This window comes from Garra rufa, chromosome 1 (assembly GCF_049309525.1).
Source record: "Garra rufa chromosome 1, GarRuf1.0, whole genome shotgun sequence".
NCBI classification, from domain to species: domain Eukaryota; kingdom Metazoa; phylum Chordata; class Actinopteri; order Cypriniformes; family Cyprinidae; genus Garra; species Garra rufa.
In genome coordinates, this window is record NC_133361.1 from 13,998,798 (window position 1) to 14,026,469 (window position 27,672).

Genomic DNA, 27,672 nt, shown 5'->3' on the forward strand with positions numbered 1-27,672 from the left:
CATCATCACCACCAAAAGAAACTGTTTGCATTAAAACACATTTTAAATGTGAGGTAAAATGTGTGTTTCCAAAAAAATCCATAAGGTGAGGATAAAAAAAAAACACAATTTTCACCACAACAGTAGTGAATGAATTCATTGACAGATGGCAAACATGTTCTAATCATTAGCAGATATGGAAATAGTGGCATTGCCTCCTGTCATAAATCAAGTTTGAATGGCTCAAGGTAGATTTTAACTTTATTCTAAACAAGACATGGGGTATCGCTGTGAAATGCAAGGAATCCTTAGTTTATTAATAATTTAGCAGCTAGCCTCAAAATGTTTTATTTCTATTAAACCTTTTAATTATCTGAGAAGTTTTATAATAAAAGTCATGGTTTCATACATCGCTTGTGATTTACATACATTTATTTAGAAAAGGCATATTGTTAAAAAAAAGTGCAGAAATCAACCAACTCATACTACAACGAGGTGACATTTGTTTCTGATGACAATTGTTTTCTGATCACATTTTCTTCAATCAGGAGCGTTTGATCGCACACAGTTTGTGTGGGGACGGATTCAATGTGACTCCGACTATTCCTTTGAGATCCAGATCATCTCCAGAGACTCCAGGTGGAGTTGTGAAGCGGTAGGTCTGAAGAAGGGAGGTGAAAAACAGGAAGAGCTCCATCCTGGCCAAACTCTCTCCAACACAAATCCTGCGTCCTGAGAGAAAGAGAGAAAGAGAGAGGGTCTAACAACGCTCGATTGCGGTAGCGGTAGCCAATCAAATCAAAGAAGGCGGGCTTTGCTGAGGACGCGAACGGCGCGAATACTGTCAAGACGCTTAGTTTTAGCGGTAAAAGAGGAATGTAAGTACCTCAACAATTAGTATTTGTTCATATTTGACAACTGTTTCACGAGAGATACGTTAAATGACCGACAGTTTATCCAGTGATGCAAACTACTTGATATTTTTGTTCAGTTATGCTGTTTTGAAGTGATTTGTGTAATTCATAATTGAATGTGAGGAGACGACAACTATTAAGGGAGCCATTTTCACTTCTGCTCAGGTTTTTGCATCGATTTACAATTTGGAGAAGTTGCGAATCAAGTTCAAATGGCTGAAGGTAGGTTTTAACTTTATTCTCAGCACAATTCTTGCTGTATGAATGTTAAATGTACCTATGGAAGGCCGTTACTCATAAGAAAAAAAATCATGCCTGGTTAATCTTAATTATGACATTTCAATACAATCTGATTTATGACTTACAGAAGTTTAAATTATAGGATAGCATTTAAATGCTGACAAACATTCAGTGTCATGACATTAATAAGTAGTAGAAAACTGCATTAAGACATAAAAAAGATAAATTATGAAATAAAGGTTGTTTTTAAAGTTATATTCCAGTCTTCTGAATAAATGTGTGCATATTTTACAAAAAAATATTATTTGCAAACAGTTGAAATGCTTTACTTCATAAATTCTAGCGCTTTATTTTTATTGTTATTTTATAAAAAGAAAAAGATCATCACTATCTAAAACGGCTTTGGTCCCCTGAATGTTCAAGGTATTATTGTGGCCTATAGCTGAAGTTTCACTGTACCTGCAGAAAAGGGCATGAAAGCATCTCTCTTGACAAACTGGCCCTTCTCATCAAGGAAGTGTTCTGGGTAAAAGCTGTTTGGTTTTTCCCATTCGCTTGGATCCTTCAAAACAGACGTCAGCAGAGGAATAACAGTGGTGCCCTAGAAAATGGAGAAATGACCAAAACTTTTAATTTTCAAGATGCACATGGTATCTTCTCTAGGCCTTATATGTACAGTATTTATTCTTCTGACTGACTTTCTTGATGAAGTATCCATTGAAGGTAACATCACAGCTGGTTTCGTGAGGTAGATTCAAAGGCACTATGTTGGCCAGTCTCTGAGTTTCATGGATCACAGCATCTGTATACGGTAATTTCTTTCTGTCTTCCACCACTGGCTGACGTCCACCAATGACTCTGTCAATCTCCTCCTGAACTCGATCTGCACACAAATGCAAAACACGTTTTATCCTTTATACACCATTGTATTCAAAAATGAGGAAAAACTCTTGGCATTGCTGTGTTTTTACCCTGTATATGAGGGTATTTGGCCATAAGCATCAAAGCCCAGCGCACAGTTGTTCCTGTCGTGTCAGTACCAGCGACAAACAGATTTATCACAGACATCATAAGATTTTCATCATGAAAGTATGAGTCCTTCTTGTTTGATTTCTGTTAAATACAATGCACAACATGCATGTTTATTCACTTTTCATAATCATTTATTGACTGAGCTAAAGAAACTCATTAAAAAAGAATGAATGTATTTAGTGAAAATGTGATGAGCAAAGAAAATTAAGTACCTCTTCGCTCTGTTTGCGGATGAGAAAGGAGTCGACAAAGCCTCTGCGGTCGTATGGATTCAGAGTCTCCAGAAGCCCACTGATCAACTTTGTGATCTGTTTTCTGTTTTTCAGAATATTGCGTACAACAATCCTTTTGTTTTGCAGGAATGGGCCCAACCACGGAAATATGTTGTAAAGCTAGAAATGGACAATCAGACACACAATAGAGACTGAATGACGGATGATCACCAGAGATGCACTTTCAAAGGTATCTGTGATACTTTATCAGATCTTTTCCTTCTTTTTTTTTCCACTTTTTACCCCACTAAATTTCGTGAAAATATATCAGCTGTTATGTTTTGATTTAATGTTCCAGTCAGAATGACCCAGTTAACTATTTACTGAATTGTTCATGTCTGAATTGAAATGAGCCGAGTACCAGGATATTATTGGACCTTGAGTGTGGGCTCAACTGATGGCACGAAATGTCAATTATTAGTGAACTAAATCTGCTGTAATATGGAGCTCATATTATGACAATACTTTTTGAATTTGAATTGTACAAATTTTAATTATTGACAAGTGTCATTTAACAAAACTGAATATTTTATGGCATTTAACAAAGTTCTGAATTCGATTTTTTTAAACCTGAATATTGAACATTTGAAATTGAACACAACTGAATTTTCAAATCGCAGATTTCGAAATAGACATGTATTTTCAGTACAGCAGATTTTTGTTCTGATTTCTAAGACTTCAAATATTCAGTTTTTAAAAATACAACTTCAAGTTTTCAAGATGAAAAAAAATTCAGAACATCAAATTCAGTGTTCAAAATTCAAAGCGCAGAAATTCAGATCGTACAGAAAGTAGGTCAGAGATTATGCTCAGGGAAGAGTAGATGATCTACAAAAAGTCGAACGAAGCATTTACTGTGACCGAGAGGGGGCATGTTTGGTTCACTTAGACTAGTTTTGCCGTGGTCACAAGATATTAACTCGTCTCGTGGGTACGTGATAATACGCCGTGGCCACAAGATATTATTTCTTGGGAAGGTCATATTAACTCGTGGGAGCGTGATAATATGTCGTGGCCACAAGATGGCAGTGTATACATAGTTATACGGCATATACCCACTTCTTTATCAGTCGGCTTTGCGTAAAACGAAACTGAAAGCAAAACGCGCACGCGCATTCAAAGGCAATTTTAATACCCGAAGTTTAGAGAGCGACTCCCCAACGCGCGCAAATTAGACTACATAACATATCTAGGCTGTTATTGTATGTGGGCTATAATAGGTTGTGTTAGTTGTCTATAGCTTTGTATCATTCTTGAGATCTCTTGACTTCAGGTTCTGAAAGTTTTGCCGACGAGGAATTTTTACTGGAAGTGCAGATTAAAGGGTGAATATAACATATTTCATTTCGGCTTACTGATAAACTATTACATTTTTATAGTTAAGGAATAAATCATTCACGCAGTTTCATTTGAAACACAATGAACAAAACATACTCATTTACCGTCACAAACTGGGGTAAATACATTAATAAAGTAAAAACTTAATTGGCATAATTGTCAGGCGTTTACAGTATTTGCAAAATATTTTAGCATATTAATACTAGCATAATTATACAGAGAGTTAATTAAAGCACTATACGAACTGATAGGGAAACATGCATATAAAACAATAAATTTATCCCAAAAATATAGCCCTAACCAGTTAATTATTATAAATTTAGGCCTATTGTATTAGCCTACTGTTTAATAATAATAATATACAAATATGAAATGTAAAGAACCGATCCGTTAACGGGCAAGCGGTGCTCCTGACCTGCACCCATGCCACTTACGTCTCTTTGCGTCAGGAGCTACCAGAGATAAAAAATATGTTATGTCCTTTAACCAGATTTTTAACAACAAATAGAACATTTGTCGGTAGTGTTGAAAACGACGATCATGTAATGGAATTCTCCTAGTATGATCAATCAAAAAAAAATACAGAGATGTGCCTGACATGAGTAGGGACTATAAATTATAAATAAAAGGACACATATAATACATTTCTGTTATGTTTTGTTTATTTTTAATGAAATCAAATGTGACCTTGTTGTTTGCAACTATAGCAATGTCTTTCACAAAACAGCACAAATCACTTCAGGCCTTTTCACACGGGACGCGGCAGCCGCGAGTGTCTACTAGTTCATTTTCAATGGGAGCTGCGCGGAGACGAAGCGCAAGTGGTGCTCCTGCACCCAAAATGCTGCGGCTTCCACGAACACGGCGCTTCGCAGCAGGCGCAGCAAAAGATATTTTTTAAAAATCTTTTTGTGAGCGGCAGCGTCCGCACGGAGACCGCGTCGCGAACACCGCCTCAACTGCACGAAACGCTTCCACTACAAGAGAAGGCAGCAGCCGCGCGGCGATTCCTGCATGTCATTATCTCCACAAAATGATCTTGTGACCACGACATATCATACTCCCACGAGTTAATATGACGTTCCCACGAGTTAATATCTTGTGACCACGGCAAAACTAGTCTAAGTGAACCAAACATGCCCCCTCTCGGTCACAGTAAATGCTTCGTTCGACTTTTTGTAGATCATCTACTCTTCCCTGAGCATAACCTCTGACCTATTTTCTGTACAATCTAAAATTTCTGCGCTTTGAATTTTGAACACTGAATTTGATGTTCCGAATTTATTTTCATCTTGAAAACTTAAAGTTGTATTTTTAAAAACTGAATATTTGAAGTCTTTGAACAAAAATCTGCTGTTTGAAAATACATGTCTATTTGAAAATCTGCGATTTGAAAATTCAGTTGTGTTCAATTTCAAATGTTCAATATTCAGGTTTAAAAAAATCGAATTCAGAACTTTGTTAATTCTCATATAACATATGAATCATAATTACCATCATAGAAGTCGATCCAGCAACCCGAACATTTTCATTTGCCCTATCGACCATTTCAGTGAATTCAGGGTCTGTGTATTCAAATCTGCTGCCGTACACGATAGATGAGATGATGTTTGACACAGCGTAGTTCACAGGTTGTGTCGTGTCGAAGGCTTTCCCTGTGAAAAGCAAACAACAAACCGTCTCTCAATGGATCTTATAAACTAAGTGCATGATTGCATGTGTGTGTCTCAGCTTGTACCTTCAAACTTATCGAACTCTCCTTTCAGATACTGAATTTCCTCGATGATTTTCTCTTCACTTCCTCTCTTGCCCATCCCAAAGTCCCGCAGATTGGTGAGAGCGAAGCGTCGCATCTCTTTCCAGTTCTCTCCATTGGAAAAGACAATCCCTGATCAACACAAAACCATCAGACCATAAGTCTGCAGCCTCACCAGCAGAAGATTACACAGTGAGTTAAACATACATTAACCTTAGCCCTTTGGAACATACAGTGAAAGAAAAAAAATATTTGATCCCTTGCTGATTTTGTACGTTTGCCCACTGACAAAGAAATGAATAACCTAATGAATAAATGAATTAACAGTGAGAGAAAGAATAACAACAACAAAAATCCAGAAAAAAACATTCCAAAAAAGTTATAAATTGATTTGCATTTTAATGAGTGAAATAAGTATTTAATCCCCTATCAATCAGCAAGATTTGTGGCTTCCAGGTGTCTTTTATACAGGTCACGAGCTGAGATTGAGAAACTCTCTTAAAGGGAGTGCTCCTAGTTTCAGTTTGTTAGCTGTAAAAAAGACAGATGTTCACAGAAGAAATCAATCAATCAGATTCCAAACTCTCCACCATGGCCAAGACCAAAAAGCTGTCCAAGGATGTCAGGGACAAGATTGTAGACCTACACACGGCTGGAATTGGCTACAAGACCATCACCAAGCAGCTTGTTGAAAAGGTGACAATTTGGTGCGATTATTCGCAAATGGAAGAAACACAAAATAACTGTCAGTCTTCCTCGGGTCAGGGGCTCCATGCAAGATCTCACCTCTTGGAGTTTCAATAATCATAAAAACAGTGAGGATTATCCCAGAACTACACAGGAGGATCTTGTCAATCATCTCAAGGCAGCTGGGACCATAGTCACCAAGAAAACAATTGGTAACACATTACGCTGTGAAGAACTGAACTCAAGAAATTACATATACAGGCCCATCTGAAGTTTGCTAATGAACAACTGAATGATTCAGGGGAGAGCTGGGTGACAGTGTTGTGGTCAGATGAGACCAAAATTGAGGTCTTTTACATCAACTCAACTCGCCGTGTTTGGAGAAGGAGGAATGCTGCCAATGACCCCAAGAACACCATCCCCAACGTCAAACATGGAGGTGGAAACATTACGCTTTGGGGATGTTTTTCTGCTAAGGGGACTGGACAACTGCACTGCATCAAAGGGACGATGGATGGGGCCATGTACCATCAAATCTTGGGTGAGAACCTCCTTCCCCTCATTGAAAATGGAAAACCTAAAACACACGGCCAAGGCAACAAAGGAGTGGCTCAAGAAGAAGCACATTAAGGTCCTGGAGTGGCCTAGCCAGTCTCTAGACCTTACTCCCATTGAAAATCTGTGAAGGGATCTGAAGGTTCGAGTTGCCAAACGTCAGCCTCAACACCTTAATGACTTGGAAAGGATATGCTAAGAGGAGTGGGACAAAAACCCTCCTGAGATGTGTGCAAACCTGGTGGCCAACTACAAGAAAGGTCTGACCTCTGTGATTGCCAGCAAGGGTTTTGCCATCAAGTACTAAGTCATGTTTTGCGAAGGGGTCAAATACTTATTTCACTCATTAAAATGCGAATCAATTTATAACTTTTTTGAAATGCATTTTTCTGGATTTTGTTGTTGTTGTTGTTGTTGTTGTTATCTCTCACTGTTTAAATAAACCTACCATTAAAACATAGACTAATAGACTAATAATTTCTTAGTCAGCGAGCAAACATACAAAATCAGCAAGGGATCAAATATTTTTTCCCCTCACTGTATACAATGTCAGTATGCATTTTTTGGCATAGTCATGAATTTGTTTATTTCAAAAAGTTTTAAAACCTACATATAATCACTTTAGACATAGCATGCATAGCAATAAACCAACAGTCGCATATTTAAATGCATTTTACTTTTTGGCTGGTTCCCACCAAATTCTGTATAGATCCTTACAATGAGCTCATATTTATGACAAATTTAATGATTTAATGAGAATTTCTTTCAGTAATTACACACATTTGACTATATTGCATTGGCCCTGAGAGGCCATGGAGATCTAAAAGCTTGTGCAACATATACAGTTTGTTCATTAATTTGGGACGTAAAAAAGAAGAATCCTACCATGCTTTGTGTTCAGTATCCTGAAACTAGGAGTAATATCTCTGTCACCGAACTCTTCTGCATGGTTCACGAGAGCTTCTTTGACAGTTTTGTATCCAACTAGGACCACTGATTTTTTGGGACCCAAAAACACTTGGAATATGTTCCCGTAGGTTTTAGACAGCTGGAGGACACAGAGAAAGAAACATCAGAAACAAATCTCAAAATGTTAGGTTACTATTACTGTTATAAAGGAACTTAAGTCAATTTCTCACCTCAAACAATGTGTCAAAAGGTCTCGCGAGGTCAAGGGACAGCAGGTTTCCCACCAGCGGCAGTGGTTTGGGTCCCGGTGGCTCTTTCCCTTCGTTCTGAGATTTGGATCCAGAGGAACGCAAATACAAAACCAGAAGCAACAGAAAAGCTCCTAGTATTGCACCTGTGCTGGGAAACTGCAGGAGTGACTCGACAACAGCCATTTTCTCTCTGAGCTTCTCAAATGAACCACCTGCACATTTATAGTTGCTACATAAGGGAGGGACCTAAACCTAAACTTTTTTAAGTCTAAGTGAAGAAAGGGTTGGTGTGGTTAGCATATATGTGACACCTTGTGGTAAATCATCAATCTTCTTCAGCATGTTAAACAGGTCAGGAACATTATTCAAGCAATAAAGACTTTGCTCCAGTATTATTGCATGCTTTTGTTCATGATACTGCTGACAGTAGTCAGCAAATAACAAGCTTGTCTGAACTATGACACAGAGATCTGCGACCTTTATTTAACTTAAACCCGCGTAACCTCTCGCCTACCGCTACCTTGTATTGCGTTCAGACGAGTAACACTCATCAAACAAAAAATGGACAAATTGTTATGAGCTCTTTTATTCGTTTTGTATACATTATAAGAACTAAATCAGACACACACAAATCATCAGTGTGTTTAGATGAGTATTAAGTAGGGATGAGCGAGTACAGCATTATCTGTATCTGTATCTGTATCTGTTAACCATATGAATTATCTGTATCTGTATCTGTACTCGGAGTGGGCGGGGCCTAACCCGGAAGTGGGTGGGATTTAACCTGGAAGTTGGTCATGTTGTCTTGAAATGGGCGGGGCTTTAACCGGTATGTTATTTTAAGCATGCAATTGATATGGGTTGATCAGAAATTGTTATATTTATTGCTGATTAGAAAACTACATGACAGCATCAGCATTGAGCTTCAGATCAGTGGTTTTGATCATGATAACAAACGAACCATATACAGAACAAGTTTTGCAACAATGAATACAACACATGCGGTTGCAATTATGAAGTAAAATGTAATGAACAAGAGTTTTCATTTCAACATAACTTTCTTTTTTTAACCTTGAGCAGTCTGATTTTTTATTTATTTGGGTTCTTTTTTTTCACACCAGGTATGTGTGTGTGTGTGTGTGTGTGTGTAGCTAATTCATGTGCAATATAGTTTTTTTTTATACCACTACTTCGAACCAGCAGAAGGTTTTAAAAAAAAGAACTCGAACGGCAGAGAGAGGGAGAGAGTGTGTGTGTGTGTGTGTGTGTGTAACTAATTAATTTGTAATACCACTACTTCCTTTTTTTATTTATTTATTTATTTATGAAATACAAAAAAGAAAGTGTCAGACACTCAAAAAAAAACTGGTCAGAGTCAACTGACGGTTTAAAAAAGATAAAAAAATTCTCCGACAGGCAGAGACACGAGTCGCTTTTACCAAGCACCACGTCTGAACAAACCCCACGGAACTCTACTGGTTAAGTAAGTACTACAAACAAACCAAAGTAAAAAACAAACCTGAAGCTGAAGAAACCCTAAACGTTAACGGAAAAAAACCCCGCAAACCTGAGTGACTGAGGGAGAGAACGAGAGAGAGAGCGCGCTGTTCTCTTCTCTTCTCAGTGTTCTGTGTGTGTGTGAGCAGAGCGGGACCGTTCACATGTCGCGCCTAAAAACGTGTGGAAAACGCTAGGCGCGCCGCTTTATTCCTTATCAACAAAGCGCTCGGGCGCTTGCGCTCCGGAAGCATCTGCCGTTTCTAAGCAACCATCAGCTGCGCTCTAGCTCCAAGCTTCGGTGCGCTTTCTGCATTCTGAAAAGTTGATTTGTTTCGCTTCCATTATGCGCGCGCAAGCCGCGCGTCTACATTTAAAATAACGAATTTGAGCCTGCAAAAGACGCTACATGTGAACGGCCCCTAAATCTGTATGTGTGTATAGGGGAGGGGCGCTGTGATTAGTCTATCACAGAACGCAGACACAGTAAACTACCCAATGAGAATTTTTATTTAATCCGAGCACAGATATTGACTCGTATTACTCGTATGATACTCGTACTCGGCAAAAGTGCTTTATCCGTGCCGGATACTCGTTTCAGCCGAGTATCCGGCTCAACTCTAGTATTAAGTTTTCTTTTTTCCTAAATTAAGTCACATCTTTAAGATGCTCTGCCTTGCATTTAACCAAACCTCACATTTAATCATATCGTTATGTGAGGATCCTGTTTGTGGACTTCAGTTCGGCCTTCAACACCATCATTCCTTCACTCCTCCACACCAAACTAAACCAACTTTCTGTTCCTAGCCCTATCTGTCAATGGATCACCAGCTTTCTGACAGATAGGCAACAGCTGGTGAGACTGGGGAAATTCACATCGAGCAGCCGCACCACCAACACTGGCGCCCCTCAAGGTTGTGTTCTCTCCCCACTGCTCTTCTCCCTCTACACCAACGACTGCACCTCTAAAGACCCCTCTGTCAAGCTCCTGAAGTTTGCAGACGACACCACGGTTATCGGCCTCATTCGGGACAGTGACGAGTCTGCCTACAGACAGGAGGTAAAAGAGCTGGCTGTCTGGTGCAGTCACAACAACCTGGAGCTGAACAAGCTTAAAACTAGAGATGATAGTGGACTTCAGGAGGAACCCCCCTGCACCTTCCTCACTCACCATCATGAACAGCACTGTGGCTACAGTGGAGACATTCAAGTTCCTGGGATGTTTCATCTCCCAGGACCTGAAGTGGGACACTCACATCAACTCGATTGTAAAAAAAGGCCTTCCTTCGCCAGCTGAAGAAGTTCAACCTACCACAGGAGTTGCTGAGACAGTTCTACTCAGCCATCATCGAGTCTGTTTTGTGCACATCAATAACTGTCTGGTTTGGCTCAGCTACAAAATCAGACATCAGAAGATTGCAGAGAATGGTTTGGTCTGCTGAGAGGATTATTGGTGCTCCCCTGCCCACCCTTCAAGAACTGTACACATCCAGAGTGAGGAAAAGAGCTCAAAAAATCACTCTGGACCCCTCACATCCGAGCCACCCCCTCTTTGAACTCTTACCATCCGGCCGGCGCTACAGAGCCCCAAATATCAGGACTACCAGACGCATGAACAGTTTTTTCCCCCAGGCAATCCACCTTTTGAACAGTTAAATGTTCCTCCCATTGTACAATAAAAATGTGTGGAATAATCTGACATCTACTGCTTCCACCCTAACACATCCATGCATTCCATCCTATCACCTATAGCACAACTTTACATACATATTTATTTGTCAATTTATTTTTTACAAATTATTATTATTATTTTCTATTTTTGGTCTATTTATGCTTACATATGTGTAATTTTTCTTATTCTCTCATTTTTTTTTGTCTGTGCGTTGTTGTCTCTGTGTACTGGAAGCTAATAACACTGAAACAAATTCCTTGTATGCGCAAGCATACTTGGCAATAAAGCTCTTTCTGATTCTGATTCTGAGAAATGTTGTGGTACATGATCGGTGGCCGGTGAAACTGGACAGAAACTGAATCTGTCTTGATTTCTTCGCAGCATATGCAAAAATAAAAATAAAAAAATAAAAAAATCAATTGCTTTAGCCTAGTCATAATGGAAAGCTCTAACATCACATTATGCAATAATATACTAAACACAATGTTTGCATTCAAATTTGTATTTGTTGCACTTCTTTATTGCACTTCTTAAAAATAAAGGTGTTTCACACTGCAAAGAATTATCTTTTTTGTCTAAGTGGTTTCATGAAAAACCTTTAAAGGGGTCATCGGGTGCAAAACTAACTTTCACATGTTGTTTGCACATTAATGTGTGTTGGTAGTTTGTGTACACAACCACCTTACAATGATAAAAAAAAAATTAATCTTTAAAAGTAATATCCCCTTTTTAAAATCAGTTCATTCTTAGCTTCTTGTCGTTGTGACAAAATACATTTACTCAGAAGAACAAGCACTCTAAAATTAGTGTAAAAGATCCCCCAAATCATACTACAATGAGGTAAGATGTTTTGTTTCTGTGTTTTCTGATTTTATTTTCTTCAATCAGGAGCGTTTGATCGCACACAGTTTGTGTGGAGATGGATTCAACGTGATTCCGACTATTCCTTTGAGATCCAGATCATCTCCAGAGACTCCAGGTGGAGTTGTGAAGCGGTAGGTCTGAAGGAGGGAGGTGAAGAACAGGAAGAGCTCCATCCTGGCCAAACTCTCTCCAAGACACATCCTGCGTCCTGAGAAAGAGAGAGAAGAACTGTTATACGGTTGAATAAAATGTTGTCTAGGCAGACAGCAATGCATGCCTGTTAGAAATTTTGTCTGAATTGAGACAGCGCTGATGAGTTACAAATGACCTGCTCTTATCATCCAATCGTGGTTGCATCTCTCTATTAGTGCTGCTGGATCTTAGCGCTGCATTTGACACAATAGACCACAACTTTCCTTTGAATAAACTTGAAACTGATGTTGGCATTAGTGGAAGTGCATTTGCATGGTTCAAATCTTACTTATCTGACCTCCATCAATTTGTGGCAGTGAATAAAGAAGTATCATATTGCTCACAAGTGGAGTATGGAGTATCTCAAGGCTCAGTACTAGGGCCATTACTTTTTACACTGCCACTGCCATTATAAAGCTTGGAAGAGCCAGGACATTTTAAATATAACTGTGACTGTATTTGTCTGAAAGAAGAAAGTCATATACACCTTGATGGTGAGTAAATGGGCTAATTTTCTTTTTTGGGTGAACTAACATTTAAGGCAATGATTGAGGAATATTAAACTACACAACTTTTGCCCAGGAGTTTGCCGCGATCTACAGTCTGGAGTAGTTGGTGTGAGCTGCTGAAAGTCAGAGCCTGGGCCTGTCATAAATCAAGGTTGGCTGATTCTGAAGGTAGGTTTTAACTTTACTCTAAACACAATTTTTGGTGTAGAGATTTTAAATGTATGGAAGGCCATTTCACATGAAATATCTTGTTTTGGTAAATCGTAATTATGACATAAAAGTCATTAAGACATAAAAAAAAAAAAACAGCATTAAGATATTTAAAAAAGTCAATTATTACATAAAAATTGTGTCGTGGGCTATATTCCAGCCTTAAGAGTAAGTGTGTGCATATTTTATTTGAAAATATTGTCTGAAATATTATTTGAAAGTAGGTCAAATGCATTGCTTGCAAGTTTTTCTTTATATAAAAAAGACCATTACTTTCAAAAATTGCTTTGCCAATGTGGACATGGTTTCAGCCTTGAGCTGAAGTTTCACTGTACCTGCAGAAAAGGGCATGAAAGCGTCCCTCTTGACAAACTGTCCCTTCTCATCAAGGAAGTGTTCTGGGTAAAAGCTGTTTGGTTTTTCCCATTCGCTTGGATCCTTCAAAACAGACGTCAGCAGAGGAATAACAGTGGTGCCCTAGAAAATGGAGAAAAGACCAAAACCTTGATTTTCAAGATGCACATCTTCTCTTAGCCTTATGCATATTTATTCTACTGGCTGACCTTCTTGATGAAGTATCCATTGAAGGTAACATCACAGCTGGTTATATGTGGTAGGTTCATGGGTACTATGTTAGCCATTCTCTGAGTTTCATGGATCACAGCATCTGTATACGGTAATTTCTTTCTGTCTTCCACCACTGGCTGACGTCCACCAATGACTCTGTCAATCTCCTCCTGAACTCGATCTGCAAATGCAAAATGTTTGTTTCTTTAGACTCCGTTAAATTCAGCATTAAAAAAACGTGTATTGTTTTATTATAACTTTTATTTTTACTGTTTTACCCTGTATATGAGGGTATTTGGCCATAAGCATCAAACCCCAGCGCAGAGTTGTTCCTGTGGTGTCAGTACCAGCGACAAACAGATCTGTCACCGATACCATAAGATTGTCCTGGTGAAAGTATGAGTCCTTCTTGCCTGATTTCTGTCAAATGCAATCAACAAAATGCATAATTATTCACCATCTTAATGTTTGACTATTTTATCGACAATGTTACATACCTCTTCACTCTGCTTGCGGATGAGAAAGGAGTCGACAAAACCTCTGCGGTCATGTGAATTCAGAGTCTCCAGAAGCCCATCAAACAACTTCGTCATCTGTTGTCTACTTTGCGCAATATTGTTCTCAAGAATCCTTACGTTTTTTATGATTGGGCCCAACCATGGAAATATGTTGTAAAGCTAGAAATGGACAATCAGAGACACAAGAAAGACTGAGAAACACATTCTCCAGAGGTGCACTTTTTCCATTTACTACATTTCACAAAAACATATTGTTCCTTATTTGAAACTGAAGAAATCGAGACCTGCTCTAAGATATTAGGTCATGACTGTCAGTTATTCGTGAACTAAATCTACTGTAAAAGGAGTAGTTTAAGCTCATTAAATGTCATTTGTGTTTCACTGATGGTTTGATATGGACTACAAATGTACCATTATAGAAGTCGATCCAGCAACGTGAACATTTTCGTTGGCCCTGTCCACCATTTCAGTGAATTCAGGGTCTGTGTATTCAAATCTGCTGCCGTACACGATAGATGAGATGATGTTTGACACAGCGTAGTTCACAGGTTGTGTCGTGTCAAAGGCTTTCCCTGTGAAGCGCAAACAACAAAACATCTCTCAATGGATCTTACCAACTATGAGCATGATTGCACATGTGTGTGTCTCAAATTTTACCTTCAAACATATCAAACTCTCCTTTCAGATGCTGAATTTCCTCAATGATTTTCTCTTCACTTCCTCTCTTGCCCATCCCAAGGTCCCGCAGGTTACTGAGAGCGAAGCGTCGCATCTCTTTCCAGTTCTCTCCGTTGGAAAAGATGATCCCTGATTGGCACAAAACCATCTTACTGTAAGTCCCAGCAACATGCTGTTTTTATAAATATGCAACATTTTTGTTTTGCAAAATGTTTAGCATTTACACCTCACACAATCATTTAGGAAGCATCCTACCATGTTTGTCGTTCATTATCCTGAAACTAGGTGCAATATCTCTGTCACCGAACTCTTCTGCATGGTTCACGAGAGCTTCTTTGATGGTTTTGTATCCGACTAAGACCACCGTTTTTTTGGGACCCAAAGACACTTGGAATATGTTCCCATAGGTTTTAGACAGCTGGAGGACACAAACACATTCACAAACAAACCTCAAAATGTTAGACTTCTATCACTATGTGTTTGAGTCAAGGTCTCACCTCAAAAAAGGTGTCAAAGGGTCTTGTGAGGTCGAGGGTCAGCAGGTTCCCAAACAGCGGCAGTGGTTTGGGTCCTGGTGGCTCTTTGCCTTTTTTCTGAGGTTTAGATTCAGAGGAAAGCAAATACAAAACCAGAAGCAACAGAAAAGCTCCCAGTATTGTACCTGTGCTGGGAAACTGCAGGAGTGACTCGACAACAGCCATTTTCTCTCTGAGCTCCTCAAATGATGCACTCGCACATTTATAGCCAGTGTAAGGGAGGGACCTAAAACTATTTTTTTTTTCTTTAAATCAGTGAGAAAAGGGTTGGTGTGGTTAGCATGTATGTGACATGCTATGATGAATCAGCAATTTTCTTCAGCATGTTTAAACATGCCAGGACCAATATTCTACCAATAATGCCATAAAAGCCAAAGTTTAGGTCCAACACAATCTTTGCACAAATATTATTGCATGCCTTCTGGTTTATATATGAACTAAATATTGTGACACTGTCTACAATTTATAGTAATCAGCTAATAATGGGCATGTCTGACTTGTGACACACAGAGAACTGCAAGTTAAAACCTGCGTAACCTCTTACCTACCGCCACCTTGTATTGTGTTCAGATGAGTAACACCAATCTTTAATTCCAACAAAAAAGTAAAAATTGTTATGAGCTTTATTATTTACTTCATACAGTCAATCCCAAAATTATTCATACCCCTGGCAAATTCAGACTTAAAATTACCTTTATTCAAAAAGCAAGTTGTTGTTTTTTTGACCGGAAATAACACAGGCTTCTCCAAAAAGATAATAAGATGATGTACAAGAGGCATCACTGTGAAAAAAAAAAAATATTTCTCAGCTTTTATTTACATTTGAACAAAAAGTGGCAAGTCCACAGTTATTCATACCCTTCTCAATAATCAATAGAAAAGCCTTTATTGGCTATTACAGCAATCAAACGCTTCAAAAATAAAGTGTTATGCTAGTTTTTAGTTCAGTGTGTATTCAGACTATTTAATTTTTAAGTTTGAAATCAGTATGATCAACTTGTTGCCTTTTGCAAAGAAAGATTAGAATCAAAATAGACCAAATCTCATAAATCACACTTGAAATATTGGTAAAATTGTAATTATTATTGATGTACCTCTGAAAATGTTTGATAAAATAGAAAAAATATATTTACAAGGAAGATGTAAGCAAAATCTTATTAGGTCAATGTAACTCTCACTGAGTTTCGTTAGTGACAAATTTGGGGAGAGGACAAATATCCCAAAACTTTCTAAAAAATACAAAAAGAGAATTAACTGCATAATCACTAGAAATATGTACCTTAGATATTATATACAAAAGTCTGACTTTGAAATGGCCCATATATTACATAATTACACACACAAATCCTGTTAGCACAAAGTTCATGAGTGCATCTCTCACCTCTGTCACACTTCAACCACTTCAGACCAGCTTTCACAGACCTGATTAGGCAATGCAATTTCGTCACAGAAACTTTTCATCCTGTCAATCAAATAAGCTCTCAAAAATGATTCACCTTCTAGGTAGAAAATACTTGCGATATCTTCTAAAACTGATGTCAAAACTTGTACAGTATGTGCAATCTAACGCTATACGTTGGTACAAATTCATCTGTCAGATAATAGAAGCGAGTCAAATTAGATGTCAATGTGGAATATGATGCATATTCTTGAAAACAGTTGATTTAAGGGAAGATAAAAAATAAAAAGGTAACTACGACTTTTTATCGCACAATTCTGACGTTTTCTTGCAAAATCTTGCAGTTATTACCTTTTTTCTGAATTCTGAGAACTGATTTAATTCACTTGGGTTTAACTTTTTATAGGCTCGTACCTAGTTTAAAAGATTAATTCTCAGCAGGCTGAGGGAAAGTTACCTCCGTTCAGTTTCACTGTTTATTTACTCTGATATATTGACGGCCATATGAGTAATGATTTTGGCAAGAGTAACGCTTCATTATTATATTAAAGAACAGTTTCAACGTAGATCAGATCAGACCGAATGTAATTAAACATCTTTTTACTGCAGTATATCAAAACATTAGTGTATTATGTTGATAGTTAATGTGATGAACTCCACCTGTTGTTCATTCATTTAAAATCACCTAAACACCAGCTGATTCATGCAGTGAGGTTCAGACATTAGTGACCTAAATATCTTTTGGGTTGACATTTGTCCTCTATTCCCATGGCTGAACCTTCACCTGTCTGAGGATGATTAGCTATTATTGCTAACGGTGTCAGGGGTTGACAGGAACACAGAGGCTGTAGCATTTTGTGTTTCGATTCTTACACACTTGTGCTGACAGGTTCAACAACGCAAACTCACGGTAATTGAATGGCATAAAATAGTGGAATTACTATAGCTGTCTTTTCAACCCATGCCCTCCCAGAAAAAAACAGTATCATTTCAGAAGGTGCTAATACGTACATTTTAGATTCAAATACAGTTGAAGTCAAAAGTTATTTTAGCAAAATAAGAGGGATCATACAAAATGCATGTTTATTTTTTATTTAGTACTGACCTGAATTAGATAGTTCACATAAAAAGACATTTTCATATAGTCCACAAGAGAAAACAATAGTAGAATTTATAAAAATGACCCATGGTTTTTCCTTCTGGAGCATCAGTGAGTGTTTGAATCTTCTGTAATAGTTGAATATGAGTCTGTCAGTTGTCCTCAGTGTGAAAAGATGCATCTCAAAATCATACAGTCATTGTTGGAAAGGGTTCAAACACACAAATACGCTGAAAAACCAAAGAATTTGTGGGACCTTAAGGATTTTTCTGAAGAACAGCAGGCAGTTTAACTGTTCAGGACAAACAAGGGACTCATGAACAACTATCACTAAACAAAAAAACCCAGCTGTGGATCATTCAGGTAACAACACAGTATTAATCAAGTGTATGTAAACTTTTGAACAGGGTGATTTGTGTAAATTCAACTATTATTTCCTCCTAAAAAATAACATGAATTTTGTATGATCCCTCTTATTTTGCCTAAATAATTAACTGTACCATTTAGGGGTAAATGTGACACAAAGATTCTTTAGCTTTTGTACCTATAGGGTACCGACCACAACTTTGTACTTTTTTACTGAGAGCGATATACTCGTAAAACTCTGCAAAATGAACTGTGGCCTCTCTTTTTTCACTGGTCTTATCAACTGATATTGTGCTTAAAAACTATTTCAAATGGACAATTAGCATATGGCATACTACCGTACTGCTTGTCTACCAACTGAATCCATGTGGTTATATCGGAATGCCACTATGTGGTTCTGAAGGAAGTCATCCTTTAATAGAGGGTTTGCAGTTACATCACGATTCGGTCAGTTACCCGAATGCGCGGCCGTATTAGCAATACTCAGATGTACACAACAGCATGGATTGCATGGTTAATACACTGAATACATTGTTCTGCTAATTTATGCTGTCTAAACCAGTTGAAAAAAAATGAGAAGGACTTAGTAAGCAGGAAAGGGTACAATATTTTGATAAACTAAAGTTAATAGGTGTTAAAGATACACACAAGCAGTATTAAGATATTAGCCTAATATTTCATCTGACCGAAAATGATAAGAACAAACATGAATGTTGTCAAAAATTCTTCCCTGGAAATTCTGGTTCCGTTTGGCCAACCACAAATGCCTTTTGCACTCTTTCTCCTTGATTTATAACTTTTGGCAATCTATAATACTCCAAATGTTTTTCCCAGTCTGACCATTTAGTACAGCCCAAAACTTGACAATAATGGACCATTTTCTCTTTATATAATCTGTTTATATAAACAGGCATTATTGCACGTAACTAGATAATATTTAACATATTTTAGCTAACTTTGCTTGATAAAGCTGCTTTAAAACAATATGTGTATTGTGTTTGACTGGCTGCCACCAACATTTTTAAAGGAATCCCAGGTATTAAGACTTGTATGGCTTAATATAACATAAATGGTGTCTCTTACTGAAATACGTTACAGGATACCCACGAAAGACTTACGTTATTTAAAAAAAATCCACATTGGTTTATACATATTATGGACTATGGGGGCCACAACTAATTCAATGATATGAATGGCTGCACTGTTGCTATTTTTACGGCAGTGCAACTCAGAAAATAACATACTGATAAGATGCCACATTGTGCGGCTTTTGGTTGTTGTTTTCAGTCGAAGGGCAACAAGAGAAGCGATGTAAGTCTTCACTGCTTTTCCTAGTGATAAGGAGAAAAGCAAAGCATGGGAAGATGCCTGTGGATGAATAAAACTGCGTCTTTGTACTCTCTCTACTTCAACCCTGATGCCTTTGAGGCTTTTAGCAGACCACAGCTACTGAAAGTGCTTACAAGCGGTATAGCCAAGCATATTACTCAGAAACTAAAATAAGTGCAAGAATCACCCAACTCTTTTGAGTTTTGTTTCTGTTTTCACTTGATATTTTCTTCAGGAGCGTCTGATCGCACACAGCTCGTGTAGCGATGGATTCAATGTCAGTCCGACTATTCCATTGAGATCCAGCTCATCTTCAGACACTCCAGGTGGAGTTGTGAAGCGGTAGGTCTGAAGAAGGGAGGTGAAGAACAGGAAGAGCTCCATCCTGGCCAAACTCTCTCCAACACAAGCCCTACGTCCTGTGTGTGTGAGAGAGATAGAAAGAAAGAGAGAGAGGTTCAAACAACACTAAAAATGTCAAAATGTTTGCAGTAACCAACCAAATCAAAGAAGGCGGGCCAAACAGTAACGACCAACAGTATAACCAGTGATGCAAACTACTGGGTTTTTTGTTCAATTAAGCTGTTTTGAAGTGATAAACACCTAGTTCTGCTATGAAACTCTAGATGACACGGACTGACGGGTTGTTACACTTACCTGATGATATCACAGAGTTATACGACTTGGCAAAACCTGATTGGTTTCTTGTTGCATATGCAGCTTGCAGCTATTGAAATGGCTGGTATCGTTCACTTGGGCATTTCGCAGCATGCTTCCTCTTTCGCAGAGTTCCTCTGAAACCCACCTTCCCCTAGCCTAGAATCTAGACGCGCCCCTAGCGGCAGCAAATTATATTTGCTTCCAAGGTCAGTCTAGTTACTCTCAATTCACTTAAAATTCCGAAAAATCCAAGATGTACCGGGCCAATCACGAGTCGAGGGGCGGGCTTAACATGATGACAACTGACCTGCGACCATAAGTTCCGTCAGACATGAATTCCTGGTTCTGTGAATTATGCGTGGAAAACTGAACAGTATTTATATAATTTTTTACTTTTGATACACAGCCACGTCCATCTGTCCTGAGCAGGAGCTCGTTACATGTGAACGCGCTGTGGTGTAGAATACGCAAACACCGGAAGCGATCTGTGGCGTGTATACGACACTCATTGTTCACACAGTGCACAGAGATTGTGGATATAGCGGCTATTCAAAATGGTAATTACTTGCGTTTATCCTGGTTGTTCAAACCCATTTAAAGCTAAAAGATTACGTTTGCTTGCGCAAACTCATCCTGGACTTTTTCACCGATTTCCCCTTCCGGTGTTTGCGTATACTACATCAGAGCAGGGTGTAATTTGGATTTGTCTGTGCATGTTTTTGTTTACTTTTAAAGGTTTAGTGCCCATCTATGTCTATTATTTGGCTGACAGACTGCACAGTGCACTGATTTTCGTTAAAAATCTCTGTCGCTCTGACTACGTCACCTGACAGACTAAGTCTCTGATTGGTTGTAGCGCTATCCTATTGCGTGGAGAGGAGTTTGAAAGACAACCGTTTATCCCACCCCTCCGGTTGAGCGCTGTCTATGGAGAGTGCCCAGACCCTACATTTATGTGGGTCTGGCTTGCCAAGCTAACCTTCCCCAGCTCCACCTGTACAGATCTGCTGCGGGTTATTTTATGCTATTTATGTCTTAAATACTCACAGCTTTGGCACTAGCAGGTTCTGTACTTGCTTGCAGCAGCAGCAGAAGCAATAATCTAACACATCTGATCGCTAAAGGAGGCTTTTACCGACCGCCCCGGAGCCATATGAGGCACTTTTTTTCATTATGGATCGATTTATTTTGGACTTTTCAGCATGGCTACCTGAGCAGTTTGCGTACTTTTTTGTTAAAGCTACGTTTAAACGAGCCGATCTGAGGCTCGCTGTAGCATCCCAAAAGCGGCCGTCCATAATACATGGCTAAAGTTAGGCGAATCCCCCACCCGCCAACGTATTGAATTTCAGTATGCGGGACTTACGTTGTGACATAATAGCCTCCGGAAAAAAAAGGCTGTAGTCCAATTGAGCTGTTTCGTTGTAGTTCTTGAAAAGGGATTTTTTTTAAAAACATATCTCCCTTTAGAGTGGACTGTGAGATTTGTAACTTTGTAGATGTTTTTTATGCCCAAACATACACACCACACACTGGCTAAAGTTCAAAAAGTGAAAAAGCATAATAGGACCCCTTTAAGGCATATATTACACTACTTTTGCCATTGTTTTTGCACTGATTTGCACAGAAGACATGGTTATGGCCTTGAGCTGAAGTTTTACTGTACCTGCAGAAAAGGGCATGAAAGCGTCCCTCTTGACAAACTGGCCCTTCTCATCAAGGAAGTGTTCTGGGTAAAAGCTGTTTGGTTTTTCCCATTCGCTTGGATCCTTCAAAACAGACGTCAGCAGAGGAATTACAGTGGTGCCCTAGAAAATGGAGAAATGACCAAAAACCTTGATTTTCAAGATGCACATTTTCTCTAGGCCTTATACATATTTATTCTACTGGCAGACCTTCTTGATGAAGTATCCATTGAAGGTAACATCACAGCTGGTTATATGTGGTAGGTTCATGGGTACTATGTTAGCCATTCTCTGAGTTTCATGGATCACAGCATCTGTATACGGTAATTTCTTTCTGTCTTCCACCATTGGCTGACGTCCACCAATGACTCTGTCAATCTCCTCCTGAACTCGATCTGCACACAAACCCAACAAGTTTGTTCCTTTGAACAACACTGAATTCACCACTGAGGAAAAACTCTTGACCATACTGTGTTTTTACCCTGTATATGAGGGTATTTGGCCATAAGCATCAAACCCCAGCGCAGAGTCGTTCCTGTGGTGTCAGTACCAGCGACAAACAGATTTCCCACCGTCACCACAAGATTCTCCTGGTGAAAGTATGAGTCCTTCTTGCCAGATTTCTGTCAAATGCAATTGGCAAAATGAATATTGATTCACCTTGATTATTGAAAATGTTGTGGGTAAAAAAAATGACATACCTCGTCGCTCTGTTTGCGGATGAGAAAGGAGTCGACAAATCCTCTGCGGTCGTCTGGATTCAGAGTCTCCTGAAGCCCATTGATCAACTTGGTCATTTGTAGTCTATTTTGCAGAATATTGTTTTGAACATTCCTTTTGTTTTTCAGAAACAGACCCAACCACGGAAATATGTTGCACAGCTAGAAATGCACATTCAGAGACATGAGAAAGTTATCAAGGTACATTTCACAAAAACATATTGTTTATATGGAACTGAAGAAATCAACACCCGTTGTGAGATGCGAAATGTCCTTGTGAACAAGCTGTTGAATTGGTTTGCAATTCCTGATTTATTTGCAAATTGCATCTGTTGTCAGAGCAATCCAGTTAACAATTTACTTAACTGCTCATGTAGATTTAAAAAAGCCAATGTCAGCAATGTTTCTAGTTCTAGTTAATATACAAGTTATAATTACTCTCACAGAAGTCGATCCACCAGCCCGAACATTTTTATTCGCCCTGTCAACCATTTCAGTGAATTCAGGGTCTGTGTATTCAAATCTGCTGCCGTACACTATAGATGAGATGATGTTTGACACAGCGTAGTTCACAGGTTGTGTCGTGTCGAAAGCTTTCCCTGTGAAAAGCAAACAACAAAACATCTCTCAATGTATCATACCAACTAAGAGCATAATTGCACATGTGTGTGTCTCAGCTTGTACCTTCAAACTTATCAAACTCTCCTTTCAGATACTGAATTTCCTCGATGATTTTCTCTTCACTTCCTCTCTTGCCCATCCCAAAGTCCCGCAGGTTGGTGAGAGCGAAGCGTCGCATCTCTTTCCAGTTCTCTCCATTGGAAAAGATGATGCCTGATCAGCACAAAACCATCTGGCAATGAGTCTCAGCAACACCTGACTAAATAGACTGACTATTTTGTGTCAGTCTGCATTGTATGGGAGATTAATTCGGTATGCATCCTAAAAGATCTAAAAGATTTTGGGACGTAAAAAAGAAGAATCCTACCATGCACATGTGTCGTTATCCTAAAACCAGGTCCAGTATCTCTGTCGCCGAACTCTTCTGCATGGTTCACGAGAGCATCTTTGACGGTTTTGTATCCGACCAAGACCACTGATCTTTTGGAACCCATAAACACTTGGAAAATGTTCCCGTACGTTTTGGAGAGCTGGAGGATGCAAATGTCAAAATGTTAGGATACTATAACTGTTTAAATGTGATTAAGTGATTAAGTTCTCACCTCAAAAAAGCTGTCAAAGGGTCGTGTGATGTCAAGGCTCAGCAGGTTCCCCACCAGCGGCAGTGGTTTGGGTCCTGGTGGCTCTTTCCCTTCTTTCTGAGATCTGGATCCAGAAGAAAGCAAATACCAAACCAGAAGCAACAGAAAAGCTCCCAGTATTGTACCTGTGCTGGGAAACTGCAGCAGCGACTCCACAAAAGCCATTTTCTCTTCCTGAGCTTTTCAACTCATGCGCTCACACATTTATAACTTCTGTGTAAGGGAGGGACCTCATGTGACCCTGAACAAATTAAAAAAAGAACATGAGAATAAAGGGTGGGTGTAGTTTCATCACCCTTTGAGTTAATCCTTAATCTCATTCAGCCTATCAAAACAAGACAGGAACAGGACAAAATATTGTGATGTTGTCAAAAAATGAGAATGCCGAACTGTGACCCACAGAGATACTGTGACGTTTATCAAACTTTAAACCTTTAAATCTTTATTTTAAAAGTGATCCATAAATGTCTACTCTAAGCCTTTTGAAGCTAAACAATACCTTAATATAATTGTGACCCTGGACCACAAACCAGTTTTAAGTAGCACAGTAATATATTTATAGCAATAGCCAAATATACATTGTATGGGTCAAAATGATTGATTTTAATGCCAAAAATCATTAGAATATTAAGATGTTCCATGAAGGTATTTTGGAAATTTCCTACCATAAATATTTCAAAAAATTTTGATTAGTAATATGCATTGCTAAGAACAACATTTGTACAACATTAAAGGCAATTTTCTCAATATTAAGATTTTTTTGCACCCTCAGATTCCAGATTTTCAAATAGCTGTATTTCAACCAAATATTGTCCTATCCTAACAAACCATACATCAACTTCAACCTGCTGTATGTTTGAGTTTTGATATCAAAATTACATTAAGGTCACATAGTCAAATGTGAGTCCATATGAGAGAAATGTTTAAATCGTCTACCAAACGAGCTTTACCACACTATTTAATTGAATGTGTTAACTGATTATCAAACAGGTTTAACTACTAACTAAACTCTTTTTTTAAAAATAACTGATAAAAAACACAAATCCTGTTAACACAAAGTGCATGAGTGCATCTCGGGAGTGACTTTAGACCTGATTAATCAATGCAAGATTTCGTCTGGTGTTATGCACTAAGTGACCTGTTTCAAGTCATATAATAATGCACAGATAGGACAGGCTGTGTGATGCTCATCCCAGACTACATTAAATACATGTTCATTTGCAACAAGAATAAAGGCCCATTCACTCCAAGGATGAAAACTTAATAATATAGTTGAATTATTTAATTATTATAACAATATGTGACCCTGGAGCACAAAACCAGTCTTAAGTCGCTGGGGTATATTTGTAGCAATAGCCAAAAATACATTGCATGGGTCAAAATTATTAATTTTTCTTTTATGCCAAAAATCATTAGGAAATTAAGTAAAGATCATGTTCCATGAAGATTTTTTTTGTAAAATTCCTATCATAAATATATCAAAATGTAGTTTTTGATTAGTAATATGCATTGTTAAGAACTTAATTTGGAGAACAGGTGATTTTCTCAATATTCAGATTTTTTTGCACCCTCAGATTCCAGATTTTCAAATAGTTGTATCTTGGCCAAATATTGTCCTATCCAAACAAACCATACATCAATAGAAATCTTATTTATTGAACTTTCATATGATGTATACATCTCAGTTTTGTAAAATTTAACCTTATGACTGGTTTTGTGGTCCAGGGGCACATATTAACTTTTCCTCAAAGTTGTGTTTATTTCTTGCAATTGGGAGATTTTTTTCTCAGAACATACAGTTAAAGTCAAAAGTTTACACACGTCTTGCAGAATCTGCAAAATGTTGACTATTTTACCACAATAAAGAGGGATCATGCACAATGCATGCTAATTTTATTTAGTACTGACCTGAATAAGATATTTCACATAGAAGACGTTTGCATATAGTACACAAGAGAAAATAAGTTGAATTTATACAAATGACCCCGTTCAAAAGTTTACATACGCTTGATTCTTAATACTGTTACTGTGTTGTTACCTGAATGAGCCACAGCTGTGTTTTTTGTTTAGTGATAGTTGTTCATGAGTCCCTTGTTTGTCTTGAACAGTTAAACTGCCTGCTGTTCTTCAGAAATATCCACAAATTCTTTGGTTTTCCAGCATTTTTGTGTATTTGAACTCTTTCCAACAATGACTGTATGATTTTTAGATCCATCTTTTCACACTGAGGACAACTGAGGGACTCATATGCAACTATTACAGAAGGTTCAAACGCAATGCATTAAGAGCCTGGAGTGAAAACTTTTGAACAGAATGGAGATGTGTGCATTTTTCTTATTTTGTCTAAATATCATATTGTTTTAATTTAGTACTGCTCTTCAGAAGTTAGAGAAGATACCTACACGTTTCCCAGAAGACAAAATAACTTCAATTTACCCTGATTTCTTATTTGTTAATATGTAAGATTAGAAGTACCATACCATACTAACCCAGATTTTAGGTTTATTAAAGCACCAAATAATGACTTCAACGAAATATTGGACTTAACAGACATTAAAAACGAATATCATTTATTTGACTGTAACTGGGATAACATTACATTCGTTTCTTACCACTGAATTAACGATGATCTTTTGTTCAGTAAACGAAAACGTCTTGGTTAACATCACGTTTTCTTCAATTAGACGTGTCAAATCTCCCTGAAATAACAATATTTATTCTCATATATATATATATATATATATATATATATATATATATATTAATTATAAGTAATTATCAATTACAGAGATCAATCAACGAATGTTAGTCAGTCAGTAAAACGAAATGACCGTTAATTTTTAAATTACGCGAGCGCGCAAGCAGATCAGAGGCGCGCAGTAAAGATATAAAGCCAGTGTTGATGATATAATTTTCAGACTATACACCTTGGCTTATTTTTAGTTATACAACTGGAATTATATTATCATTATAATTCGATTTGACCACTTTGATGTCAAACCGTTTATAATATATATATATCCTGAGACCCAAAGAAAAAAAGTGCCTCTTTTTTGTTGTTTTTTTGTGATTTCCTACATCCTTTGGGTTAAAAAAAAATTCTACAATTTAGAGTTTTTACGTTTTGTTTTTATTTTTAATTTTACAGCATGTCCACTGTAGTGGACCACAGGACCATTTTAGTTCGAAACGACAGCCAAACTCACACAACAAAACTGTACAGAATATGGCTGTAAAGGGATATTAATCCAACATTTATGTAACAAAAACAAAACAACTGAAATCAAGCATTTTCCATAACTTGCAATGAGTCTGTTACGGCGCTGTGCAGGAATTTTGGCCCACTCATCTTGGCAGAATTGTTGTAATTCAGCCACATTGGAGGGTTTTCGAGCATGGACCGCCTATTTTAAGGTCATGCTGTGGGCATCTCAATAGGATTCAGGTCAGGACTTTGACTAGGCCACTCCAAAGTCTTCATTTTGTTTTTCTTCAACCATTCAGAAGTGAATTTGCTGGTGTGCATTGTCCTTCTGCAGAACCACAGAGTGCAGCATCTTTCCTGTTCTTCCCTTTCTGTCTCTGTGTCTGTCTCAGTCTGCTCATCTGAGTCTCCTGCAATTTCTTCCTCTTCTTCAACATCTTCTTGTATGTTACATTCAAATTTATCCTCATCTGACAGCTCTAAGTCAGAGTCTCCCTCAACTATCTTATAAAAATCCTCTCTGCTTCAGTTCTGCCTCCTACAACATGCAGTCATTAATTACATTAAGATGGTCCTGATGTCCACTATAGTTGACATTTAAAAAAGGATGATATTTTGAAACATAAACAATTTAACAGCTTTGAAAGCTAAATGTATTGTTACTGACACTTTAATAAACAAATATATATGTGATAATAATAGTAAAAAACATGTAAAAAAGCTAAATTTTACATATCTCTGTCCTTCCCATAAAATGTGCTCATTTGCATGT

At 38.0% G+C, this 27,672-nt stretch overlaps 3 protein-coding genes across 3 annotated transcripts; all 3 read right to left on the bottom strand.

Annotated features, from left to right (window-relative positions):
• Positions 1-393: 393 nt before the first annotated feature.
• On the bottom strand, positions 394-8,154 carry LOC141331255 (cytochrome P450 2K1-like). Its single transcript, XM_073836250.1, has 9 exons — positions 7,913-8,154; positions 7,659-7,821; positions 5,514-5,663; positions 5,270-5,430; positions 2,378-2,557; positions 2,105-2,246; positions 1,832-2,016; positions 1,593-1,734; positions 394-711 (listed from the first exon to the last, which is right to left on the bottom strand). Exons 1-9 carry the CDS (start codon positions 8,114-8,116, stop codon positions 524-526), a joined length of 1,515 nt encoding a protein of 504 aa, XP_073692351.1. The 5' UTR covers positions 8,117-8,154; the 3' UTR covers positions 394-523.
• Positions 8,155-11,624: 3,470 nt separating this feature from the next.
• LOC141331284 (cytochrome P450 2K1-like) lies at positions 11,625-15,341 on the bottom strand. Its single transcript, XM_073836296.1, has 9 exons — positions 15,138-15,341; positions 14,896-15,058; positions 14,620-14,769; positions 14,374-14,534; positions 13,942-14,121; positions 13,723-13,864; positions 13,441-13,625; positions 13,213-13,354; positions 11,625-12,174 (listed from the first exon to the last, which is right to left on the bottom strand). The coding sequence occupies exons 1-9, from the start codon at positions 15,339-15,341 to the stop codon at positions 11,987-11,989; spliced, it is 1,515 nt and encodes a 504-aa protein (XP_073692397.1). The 3' UTR covers positions 11,625-11,986.
• Positions 15,342-17,651: 2,310 nt separating this feature from the next.
• Positions 17,652-23,877, bottom strand: LOC141331264 (cytochrome P450 2K1-like). The gene is made up of 9 exons (XM_073836263.1): positions 23,657-23,877; positions 23,422-23,584; positions 23,118-23,267; positions 22,872-23,032; positions 22,416-22,595; positions 22,196-22,337; positions 21,925-22,109; positions 21,696-21,837; positions 17,652-19,788 (listed from the first exon to the last, which is right to left on the bottom strand). Exons 1-9 carry the CDS (start codon positions 23,858-23,860, stop codon positions 19,601-19,603), a joined length of 1,515 nt encoding a protein of 504 aa, XP_073692364.1. The 5' UTR covers positions 23,861-23,877; the 3' UTR covers positions 17,652-19,600.
• Positions 23,878-27,672: the final 3,795 nt, after the last annotated feature.